Source organism: Aquarana catesbeiana, linkage group LG05, assembly GCF_042186555.1.
Source record: "Aquarana catesbeiana isolate 2022-GZ linkage group LG05, ASM4218655v1, whole genome shotgun sequence".
In the NCBI taxonomy this organism is placed as follows: Eukaryota; Metazoa; Chordata; class Amphibia; order Anura; family Ranidae; genus Aquarana; species Aquarana catesbeiana.
In genome coordinates this window covers 91,731,818-91,743,845 of record NC_133328.1, presented here as the reverse complement: position 1 = coordinate 91,743,845, position 12,028 = coordinate 91,731,818, and the positions used below count along the sequence as shown (strand labels likewise).

The 12,028-nt window shown below is 40.5% G+C and overlaps 1 protein-coding gene across 3 annotated transcripts in view; it reads left to right on the top strand.

Moving 5' to 3' along the window:
- The window catches only part of DPP6 (dipeptidyl peptidase like 6), a 1,451,270-nt gene that overhangs the window by 1,403,630 nt on the left and 35,612 nt on the right, over positions 1–12,028 (top strand). For all 3 annotated transcript variants that reach the window (XM_073629963.1, XM_073629965.1, XM_073629964.1), the window contains exons 20-21: positions 6,662–6,856; positions 8,483–8,537. In XM_073629963.1, the coding sequence (XP_073486064.1) occupies positions 6,662–6,856; positions 8,483–8,537 (250 nt within the window). The remainder of the gene's footprint in view (positions 1–6,661; positions 6,857–8,482; positions 8,538–12,028) is intronic.

Genomic DNA, 12,028 nt, shown 5'->3' with positions numbered 1-12,028 from the left:
TCCGTGTGAGGACCATCACTGCTGAAGCCAAGGAGTCCAGTGTTTTGCTTGAGATCTCGGGCTGGAGTACTAGCCATCTGCCCTCTGTGGTCCCCTGTAACAAGGGACCATAGCGATCTGATAAGCGTCAGTGTTTGCTGGGGTGGAGGCATTTCCTATTTCTTCACATTTCTTGGGGTGCTTTTTTTGATGTCACTGTGGATGGGTCAATAACCATTTGCATGGACTATTTTTTTAATTTATTTTTGATATATTTTTGATCTTGTATCGTCACCATTATCACATATGGACTCATTTCTATCATCTATTTAATTTTTTCACTATGTTTGGTTTAGTACTCACTATTGTTATTAATCAGTTGACACGACATCTGACACTACATGTGTATTATTTTTAATTCAGTTATATTGCTATATTACAGTGTTCCTAACTGAAAATGATCTCACTGGTACATCTGTGCACATCCATTGTGGCAGTGGATTTGTACGTTTTTGTATTGTGTTCTTCACATATCGATCACTATTTCATTTGTTTTCACATACAATATTTATTTTTATTATTGTGGGTGCATGTAATCTTAATAGGTATTTGCCTCATAGGTCAATTCATTTAGCGCAGCTTCCCCTTTTTTGCATTTCTGATTGATGTTGTATAACATCTTAAGTTGCAGCTTGATTACTTTTAGCTATTAGCGCAGTTTTCCTTTTTCTACATTGTAGGTGAAGTTGAAAAAAGACAAAAATCCATGAAATCCAACCTATGTGTGTGATTATATGTCAGTATTGCATTGTATATCCCTGTATGTTGCAGTCATTCAGGTGCTTATCTAATAGTTTTTTTAAACTATCGATGCTCCCCGCTGAAGCCACCGCCCGTGGAAGGGAATTCCACATCCTTACCGCTCTTACAGTAAAGAACCCTCTACGTAGTTTAAGGTTAAACCTCTTTTCTTCTAATTTTAATGAGTGGCCACGTGTCTTGTTAAACTCCCTTCCGCAAAAAAGTTTTATTCCTATTGTGGGGTCACCGGTATTGTATTTGTAAATTGAAATCATATCCCGTCCCTTCTCCAGAGAGAATAAATTCAGTGCTCGCATCCTTACCTCATAACTAATATCCTCCAGACCCTTTATTAGCTTTGTTGCTCTTCTTTGTACTCGCTCCATTTCCAGTACATCCTTCATGAGGACTGGTGCCCAGAACTGGACAGCATACTCCAGGTGCGGCTGGACCAAAGTCTTGTAGAGCGGGAGAATTATCGTTTTATCTCTGGAGTTAATCCCATTTTTAATGCATGCCAATATTCTGTTTGCTTTTTTAGAAGCAGCTTGGCATTGCATGCCATTGCTGAGCCTGTCATCTACTAGGACCCCCAGGTCCTTTTCCATCCTAGATTCCCCCAGAGGTTCTCCCCCCAGTGAGTAGATTGCATTCCTATTTTTGCCACCCAAATGCATTATTTTTAATTTTTCTGTAATAAACCTCATTTGCCATGTAGTTGCCCACCCCATTAATTTGTTCAGATCTTCTTGCAAGGTTTCCACATCCTGCGGAGAAGTTATTGCCCTGCTTAGCTTAGTATCGTCTGCAAATACAGAGATTGAACTGTTTATCCCATCCTCCAGGTCGTTTATGAACAAATTAAACAGGATTGGCCCCAGCACAGAACCCTGGGGAACCCCACTACCCACCCCTGACCATTCAGAGTATTCCCCATTTATCACCACCCTCTGAACTCGCCCTTGTAGCCAGTTTTCAATCCATGTACTCACCCTATGGTCCATGCCAACGGACCTTACATTGTACAGTAAACGTTTATGGGGAACTGTGTCAAATGCTTTTGCAAAATCCAGATGCACCACGTCTACGGGCCTTCCTTTATCACTTGCCCTTTAGGTATCTCCCCATAGAAAAGCAACACCTTTTTATGGGCATTTATAAAGCATTCTTCAAGCTTTTTCAACGCTTCATAAACACAACAAAAACATGTCGAAAGCACATCATAAATGCTATAGGAACGTTAATGAGCATTGCTCCATTCTTCATAACACACGTGTGAACGAGCCCTTAGACCTGTTTCACAAAGGTTTGAGTTTCATAAAAGCAGTGTGAACAGCAAGCTTTGACAAAGCATTTGCAGAGCTTTCAGCAAACTTTGTTGAAGCTTTTAACCTCCCTGGCAGTATGATTATGTCTGATTTTTTAATGCGTTTTGCATGGAAATTTGTTGTTTTATATTGTAGGCCTGTAATTCTTAGGAATAACTCACTTAAATCTGTCCAAACAAGAGTCTAGTAGACATCCCCGGTATGATAATGTTTGAAACACGGTAGAATCAACCTGCGCTAATGAGCAATGCGTGATAGAAAGGTATATATATACGAAAAGTGCAGCTGCAAATAAAACTCCAAATATCTATGAAGTGACAAACATATAAATAAACTTAATTGCGCTAGCAAAAAAAATTTTTTTTTTTTTCTCCTTTCCTCCCCTTTCTAGTAATGAAAAAAATTAAAAGTGCTTAGGAAACACAATGTATGTATAAACAGTGAGTGCATGAAATACTTATGCAAAAGTGGAAAAATTATGTTAAAAGTCAATAATCATAGGCAAAAGCCACTTATAATCCGTCCATAATAATATGAATCATTTTAAACCAGAAAGAAGAAAGTCCGCTTCATGTGTTTCATCACCACACACTAAGGATTGGTGAGCCAAAATACTTCTGATCAGATGTGCATTGATAGCGGTGAGGGAAGTAATAGATGTGCGCTTACCCCAAATGTTGGACCTCCCCTGTGGCAAGGTCTTATAAACTTACAGATTTCGCCCTCTGCAGGGACAAGCTGTTAATCTCCTGGTCTTGACAGCGTATACCGCCGACTTCCGTATGGCCGGGATGGTCCAACTATTCCAACCTCAGAGGGGGGACTCAGGAATGGAAAAGTCCACATACGGGAGCAAAAGGCATAAGGAGAAAAAAAACTCCAATAGTGTGATAGCGTTTAGGATATTTATTGGTTAAAGCAAACCACAAGTGAACATTAAAAGATCCAGATAAAAAAGTATCATTAAAAAGCCGGCATAATCAAAGGCAGAACGCCCGTGCAAATAAACTCTTCAGAACACGTGATGGCTAGCACTGCGAGGCTTGGGCGTGGCCTCGCAGTGCTAGCCATCACGTGTTCTGAAGAGTTTATTTGCACGGGCGTTCTGCCTTTGATTATGCCGGCTTTTTAATGATACTTTTTTATCTGGATCTTTTAATGTTCACTTGTGGTTTGCTTTAACCAATAAATATCCTAAACGCTATCACACTATTGGAGTTTTTTTTCTCCTTATGCCTTTTGCTCCCGTATGTGGACTTTTCCATTCCTGAGTCCCCCCTCTGAGGTTGGAATAGTTGGACCATCCCGGCCATACGGAAGTCGGCGGTATACGCTGTCAAGACCAGGAGATTAACAGCTTGTCCCTGCAGAGGGCGAAATCTGTAAGTTTATAAGACCTTGCCACAGGGGAGGTCCAACATTTGGGGTAAGCGCACATCTATTACTTCCCTCACCGCTATCAATGCACATCTGATCAGAAGTATTTTGGCTCACCAATCCTTAGTGTGTGGTGATGAAACACATGAAGCGGACTTTCTTCTTTCTGGTTTAAAATGATTCATATTATTATGGACGGATTATAAGTGGCTTTTGCCTATGATTATTGACTTTTAACATAATTTTTCCACTTTTGCATAAGTATTTCATGCACTCACTGTTTATACATACATTGTGTTTCCTAAGCACTTTTAATTTTTTTCATTACTAGAAAGGGGAGGAAAGGAGAAAAAAAAAAAAAAAAAAAATTTTTTTTTGCTAGCGCAATTAAGTTTATTTAAATGTTTGAAACACAAAATCATAAATTATAATATAATAAATAACTATAAATAATTATAAAAAATAATAACATAATAATAATACATTTTATTCAATAATGTAATCAAAAACACTAACATTTTTCCAAACAAGGGTGCAATATTACTAGCCTGTCAGGGCTGGGCTCAGCCCTTCCTTCTTTGAGCTGGCCGCTCAGCTGTCGGCTAATTGCCAGCTCCTATCTCTCCACAGTGACTCACCTGTTGATGATATCCTGCTTGTCAGTCCTCTTTACTTAAGCCGTCCAGCCCAGATGATCTCTGCCTTCGCCTTGGTCAACATCACAGAGACTTTCTCCTGCGCTCCTGTTAAAGACTTGCTTGGCTGCCAGTCCTTCTGGCTCCAGATCCTGCTTGCTGTTCCACTACGCTGATTCCTGGCTTCCTGACTTTCTGGCTTGTCTGACTATCCGTTCCGGTTACCGAACTTTGGCTATGTTTTGACTACGTTTGTTCTATTTACTTTTATTGTTAAACAAGTGTGATTTAACTGTACTTCTGTCTTGGTCTGATTCATGGTTTCTAACATAGTCACTGTAATACTAGACACTGCATATTGGTTTAATAAACATCCCGGGTATGATACGTTTTGAAACATGGGACTGCACAAAGTCCGACGTCACAATCAGGACAATGAAACCTGGTTTGCTTTCAGATTTTCTTTCCACTGTCATCTTGTTTCAAGCAACAAACCATGCACATCCTTGTAGGTGCTGACCTTTTCTCGGTTAGTGGGATGTAGTCCATGAAGTGATGACCAGTCAGGCGTTCCGGCTTGAGAACGTCAACAACACAATGTCCAGCTTTGGGGATATAACAAGCAGTGTATCTTAGGGGCAGTATATTATATGCTGTAAAATAATGTGCATGCAATAACAGCTGGCGATGTGTGCAGGAGAGGAGTGCAAAGGTTATGACAGTGGGCAGTATATGCAGGAGAGAAGTACTGAGGGTATGACAATGGACAGTATGTGCAGGAGAGAAGTACTGAGGGTATGACAATGGACAGTATGTGCAGGAGAGGAGTGCAGAGGGTATTGCAGCAGGTAGTGTGTGCAGTAGAGAAGTACTTAGGGTATTACAATGGACAGTATATGCAGGATAGAAGTACTGGGGGTATGACAATGGACAGTATATGCAGGAGAGAAGTACTGAGGGTATGACAGTTGACAGTATATGCATGAGGGAAGTACTGAGGGTAGGACAGTGGCCAGTATATGCAGGAGAGGCATGCAGAGCATATGACCATAGGCAGTATGTGCAGGAGAGAAGTACTGAGGGTATGACAATGGATAGTATATGCAGGAGAGGAGTGCAGAGGGTATGATAGCGGGTAGTATGTGCAGGAGAGAAGTGTAGAGAGTATGAAATTAGACAGTATGTGCAGAGGAGGAGTGTGGAGGGTATGACAGTGGACAGTATGTACAAGAGAAGAATGTGGAGGGCATGACAGGCAGTATGTGCAGGAGATGTGCACAGAGGGTATGACTGTAAGCAGAATGTGCAGGAGAAAGGTAGACATGACAGAGGGCAGTATGTGCAGGATAGGAGTGCAGAGGGTGTGATAGCAGGCAGTATGTGCAAGAGAGGAGTGCAGAGGGTAGGACAAGGGAGGTATGTGCAGGAGAGGCATGTGAAGGGTATGAATGTGGTCTGTATTTTAAGGAGATGAGTGTGGAGGGTATGAAGTGGGAAATATGTGCAGGAGAGGAGAGGGAAGGTATGACATCCAGCAGATCAGTTCATCATTTGACTCACAAATGATAGCTATTAATCTGTCCATATTAAGCAACAAAATCATTAAAGTCTATAGTCATAGCCATACGGATAAATGGTAGGGGTGGAGAAGTGTTCCTCACAATGCATTTAGACACCCATTCACAAAACTGAATAATTATAAATTAGCAGCATGAGAACCAAACTGTTTAAACAGGGAGTGTAATAAAGGAGGATTAGAGGTCAAAATCAGCATCCAGAAAACAGACAGCTAAAGCTGAAGTAGGTTATTTGGGAACAGTGGAGGTGATGGGGAGTGTGTCAGCAGTACTATGGCCTGCATAACTGCTGATACACTCTCTACCATCTCCACTGAGGTAGTCCATAGAATTCAAAAGTTGTGGGGAGGACCCACAATGAAACAGGAGAAGTGTGTCAGTGGAATTGGGGACAATGAAAGTTAAAAAGAGGACATTGAGATTTTTTACACGTACATTTATTATTAGAGGGCACTGTCATGGAGTCCAAGGACAATGGATATGTTGCTGGGAATGTGGGAGATGGTGCCAGGAATGTATACACAGGAAATGAGACAGTAGATATTAAATTATCACATGTCCAAGAGTCAATTGAGATTAGACTGATATTTGGCAGGGTACACCTAATAAATGTGAGGGATTAGCCCAACTGCGCTGGGGACTGGGTGCCCTGGGGTTGACACACATACACTGGGCTTGAAAGGCAATTACACATTTGCCACGGATGGATACTGAGGGTTACCATAAGTGCTGGTAACTGCCTACAGAGACATAAAAGCACATGTGCTGTTTTTTGTTTTTTTGTTTTTTTTTTGTGGTGAAGAGGCAGAATCCTCCAATGGAAAAATGAAACATAGGCATTATCCTCAAATGGTAAAGTGAAACTGTGCTGTGGAAAACAAAACTCAAACTTATATTATTAACGTATTACTTATTTATGAGAGATGTGTCTATTTTTTATTTCTTTTTTTTGTTACTATTCTAGTGATGGCAGCCCAGGAAGTCAGAGTGTGTCAGAGAAGTTTGAAATCGATTGGACAACTGTGGTGGTCAGTTCCTACAGTGCAATAGTCGTAAAATTCGATGGACGTGGAAGTGGATTTCAAGGAACAAAGCTTTTACATGAAGTGAGGAAAGGGCTGGGAAGTTGCCAAGAGAGAGATCAACTGATTGCACTGAGGTAATTTACACTGCGCCATCTATTGGGCATTGAAGCTGGATAGGGTTGTACAAGAATTAATCTAGATCAGGGTTTCTCAACTAGGGTTCCTCCAGAGGTTGCTAGGGGTTCCATGAGCAATGAGCAATTTCTGCCTCTCAGATAAATTCCCAATTTAACTATCTGTAAGGGGGGAATTCTTCCCAATAACCATAAGTGTAAGAAGCATTGTTCTCACTGACCATCACACTAATGTATCATGAGTTGTAGATATAGTTTTTTTTTTTTTTTAACAGGGATTCCTTGGGACCAGAAAGGTATTTCAGGGGTTCCTCTGTGTTTAGAAGGTTGAGAAAGGCAGATCTAGATGATCAGGTCAGCTTTACTGCAATCTGCTGTTATTTTCAGTACAAAATTTGACTTACAGGTGACTGTTAGCACATTTCTTCCATTATAGGAAAAACAAGTTATTGCAAACCAGAAACTATGTTGGGGCTATGAATCACTTCGTGCCAACATGATTTTTAAGATGTTTCCCAAAAATGGAATGGCTACAGTCAATATGCCAATTTATTATATTAAATTATATTAAATATTAAAAGAGAAGTATGGGAATGTTTTTTTTAAATCATATTTACCTAGGTGGATGCTGCATATATCCCCGCCGGCTCTAAGACTGAGAACAAACACCACCGATTGCTCAGTTCTCACAACTCCCTGAGCAGTGAGCTGGTGACTGTCAGCCACCGTCTCTCTGCTTTGCCCCCCCCCCCCCCGTGCTCACTGCAGTGCTGGTCTGTGGAGGGAGTGGGAGCAGCCAGCTTAGGCTCTCAGCAGCTTGCTGAGAGGCTGAGCCAGGTGCCAGTCCAGGAATGAGGGCATATCCCAGCCATATGGTAACAATCTTTCCCGTGCCTGGACCGGCTCTGTGGCGTCAGCTGACAGCAGGCTTTAGCTTGCTGTCTGCTAAAAATGGGTCACAGGAGTGCAGAACAAATTGAACTACTTTGATTCATAGGATCCTGCTCTGGCCAGTCACACAGATGGAGTCCGTGAACCCGGAAGGAAGACAGGTGAAGATGAAAGCCTTGTCAGCGGTGACAGCGAGCTGCTGGAGGGCTTCGTTCTAAGGTAAGTTTTACATAATGTGCTAGTATGCAATGCATACTAGCACATTATGCCTTTACCTTGCAGGGTACAAAAAAAAAAAAAGGGGAAATGCCCAATGGTTAACTACCGCTTTAAGATTTCTGTGCAGATTGACAGTTTTTGTTTGATTTTGCACTTTTTTGAACCAATATAACAAAATACTTTCAATGATTTATTTAACAGATCGAAAGGGAGCAAATAAGAGAAGTTATTTTTTAGTGTTTATATATACTTTGGAATGTATGCATTGATGCATGTAACATTATTTGCATTGTATTTTTGAGGAACCCATTTGAAGTGATTTGAGTGCTAAAATACAGTTCAACTTGTATTTTGTCTATGTAGTATCTAGAGGGCTATCTAGTATCCTAGGCCCATAATAACATTGCACCAACACCATCCACCTTATTTCAATGAAATATAATATGTCATAACAGCTAATTAGCAACGTATTCCTTTTTTTTTTTGAATAACTCTCTTGATTTCCTTCTCTTCCAGTACAATATTAAAAGAACAATACATAGACAAGACGCGAGTTGGCGTATTTGGAAAGGTAATCTATAAATGTTTAGCATTTAAAAGTGATGGAATAAACATGGCTCAGGTTAATGCTTAGCTAAATTTACAAAAGGAAAAAACAGCACTGATTCCATCCTGATATTGAATTGTGTGAATAATGAAAAATCTGTTCTCCTTGCACTTTACCGAATCTGTTCTTGCAATCCTCTAATGTTTAACCTCAGATCAGATCATGGGAACTCTAAATTTATTTATTTAACCACTTCCATACTACGGGCTGTCATATGACATCATGGACTGTGAGTGGAGATATCTGATATCATTCAGATATCTTTTTTTCTGCCGGTGATTCTCTGCACAGTAAAAACAATCATAGCGGTTCAGCCTCTTGATTGTTTTTACAGGCAGCAGGAGGGCATGTCCCCCTCCTGCTGCCCCCCAGTGCTTCTACCAGGCTCGCCCATGCGATCGGTGAGCCAGAGAATGAATCAGCCAGCGGCGGCTGTTTACCATAGAGCTGACCAAGGACCAGATGGTCCCCGGTCATCTCTATGACCTTTTGGAGGCCAGGCGCAACATTATGTCCTCACTTCCAGTCCCTGGCAGATGGAAGAACTGCCATATTTTAGTCTGGGAAACCGAGGTCGTTTTTTTTTCTTGTTTTCCCGATCTCAGGCTTTCCAGCCTAGAGGCAAGATCTGGGGACTTATAGACCTCAGATCTCGCTGTAAAGAGGACCTGGCATGCCCTAATTACAAGAGATGTTTACATTCCTTATAATAGGAATAAAAGTGATAAAAAAAAATAAATTAAAGGGAAAGTGTAAAAATTATTTTGTTTTAAATAAAATAAACAATAAAAAAAATTAAAAATTGAAGCGCCCCCATCCCCCCATGTTTGCACACAGAATACGTAGGTCACGTCCATAAATGTAAACAACATTCAAACCACACATGAGGTATCACCACGAATATTAGAGTGAGAGCAATAATTCTAGTGCAAGGCCTCCTCTGTAACTCTAAACTGGTAACCTGTAAAAAATGTTAACGCATCACCTATGGAGATTTTTAATTACCGAAGTTTGGTGCCATTCCACGAGTGTGCGGAATGTTAAAGCATGACATGTTAGGTATCTATTTACTCTGTGTAACATCATCTTTCACATTATACAAAAAAATTGGGCCAACTGTACTGTTTTGTTTTTTCTTAATTCATGAAAGCATATTAAAACTGTTAATTTTAAATGAAAAAGGAAATGGTGTGCTGATACCCGTGGCAGTCATCAAATAACATTTAGAAACATGACAGAATTCGTTTTTTTAGAATATTAACCACTTCAGCCCCGGAAGGAATTATCCCCTTCCTGACCAGTGCGTTTTTTGCGATTCGGCACTGCGTTACTTTAACTGACAAGTGCGCGGCCGTGCGACGTGGCTCCCAAACAAAATTGACAACCTTTTTTCCCCACAAATAGAGCTTTCTTTTGGGGGTATTTGATCACCTCTGTGATTTTTATTTTTTGCGCTATAAACAAAATAAGAACAACAATTTTGAAAAAAACGCATTATTTTTTACATTTTGCTATAATAAATATCCCCCAAAAATATATAAAAAAAATTTTTTTTCTCAGTTTAGGCCGATATGTATTCTTCTACATATTTTTGGTAAAAAAAATCGCAATAAGCGTTTATTGATTGGTTTGCGCTGATTCCTGTTTAAATGACACTGGCAGTGAAGGGGTTAACCTCTAGGGGGCAGGGAGGGGTTAAGTCAGTACTAGGGATGTGTTCTAACTGTAGGGGGTATGGGCTGTGTGTGACACATCTCTGATCTCTTCTCCCAATGACAGGGAGCAGAGATCAGTGACACTGTCACTAGGCAGAACGGGGAGATGCTGTTTACATCAGCATCTCCCCGTTCGTCCTCTCCGTGAGGCGATTGCGGGTATCCCTGCGGCGATCGAGTCCGCGGGACCCACGACCCGTCTCACGGAGCTCGCGGCAGGTGCATGCGCGCATGGTGGCAAAAGTAACGAACAGGTACGTTAGCAGCCGTGTCATTCTGCTGACGTATATCTACAGGAGGCGGTCGGCAAGTGGTTAATAACTGATCTTGCCTAACAATGTAAACTAAAAAGTGCCTCTTTTTTGATCCTAGACAGTTGGGAGATATAGAAATATCGTTGCTAGATATACTCTGTGTTCTATTCAAACGTGGCAGCTGTGTAAAAAAATTATTCATGTGTGGGATTTCCAAAAACAAGTGGAAATTTCATATTTTCCAAGGAAACTACCTGTGGAACACAGGGCGATGTCATCCTTTCCACAGCCCTTTTGGTAATAATCAAAGGGGAACCTTGTCATGCTGCATGCATTACATAGCGGACTGCAGTTTGACCAGAAAAATATAAACTTTCACCCACGAAAATGTTAATTTTGCCCAAGAAAATGTTTTTGTCGACAAAATGAACACGATTTTAGTCAACTAAAATACAACTAAAACGAAAACAATTCAGATGACTAAAATACAACTAAAATGGCATTTTAGTCAAAAGACTGACTAATGCCCCATACACACGATCGGAAACTCCGTCAGAAAAAACTTGGATGGTTTTTCCGACGGAATTCTGCTCAAGCTTGCCTTGCATACACATGGTCACACAAAAATTCTCTGAACTTTCGACCGTCAAGAACGCGGTGACGTACTACACTACGACAAGCCCAAAAAATGAAGTTCAATGCTTCCGAGCATGCGTCGAATTGTTTCCGAGCCTGCGTGATTTTTTGCATGTCCGAATTGCATACAGACGAACACATTTCTTGGATAGGAACTTTTTACGACCGAAAAATAGAGAACCTGCTCTCAATCTTTTGCTGGCTGGAATTCTGCCAGCAAAAGTCCGATGGAGCATACACACGGTCGGAATTTCTGACCAAAAGCTCACATCTGACTTTTGCTGGCGGAATTTCTGATCGTGTGTACGGGGCATAAAACAAAATCGAAATTAGACGTCAAAATTAACACTGCCCTACCACATAAGAATGAAAGGAGAGCAAACACTTTAGTGTCCCCTATCTATGGGACCAGGAGCAGACCCTGAATAACCGATGCTTTAAATGTATTGGTTACTTACCTGTGACATGATCCATCCTTTCTGGAACCTTCTGTTGGAAACCTATAAAGGAAAGAAAGAAACAAAGAAAGGTTAGCAGTTAGAAGCGGCAAATATTGGTTTGTTAATGAAGGATTCGTTAATAGCAGTCAAAGTTGCTATGTTATGCAATAATTGTTAAATAATTTTATACCAACAATAAACAGGCAATGGCCAATTCATATTATTCATGTTGCCTGTTTGCCTATTTATTTAGTTATTTGATAGTTGTTCGGGTTCTGTCTCAAAAGTAGGGGGCATCTACTAAGCTTCTGAAAGAAAAAAAAATGAAGAAAAAGGCTTTTCTTTTTTTTTTCTTACAATTTAATGTTAGTAATATATTCAAATAATATGTGCAATGGAATATGTGCAAT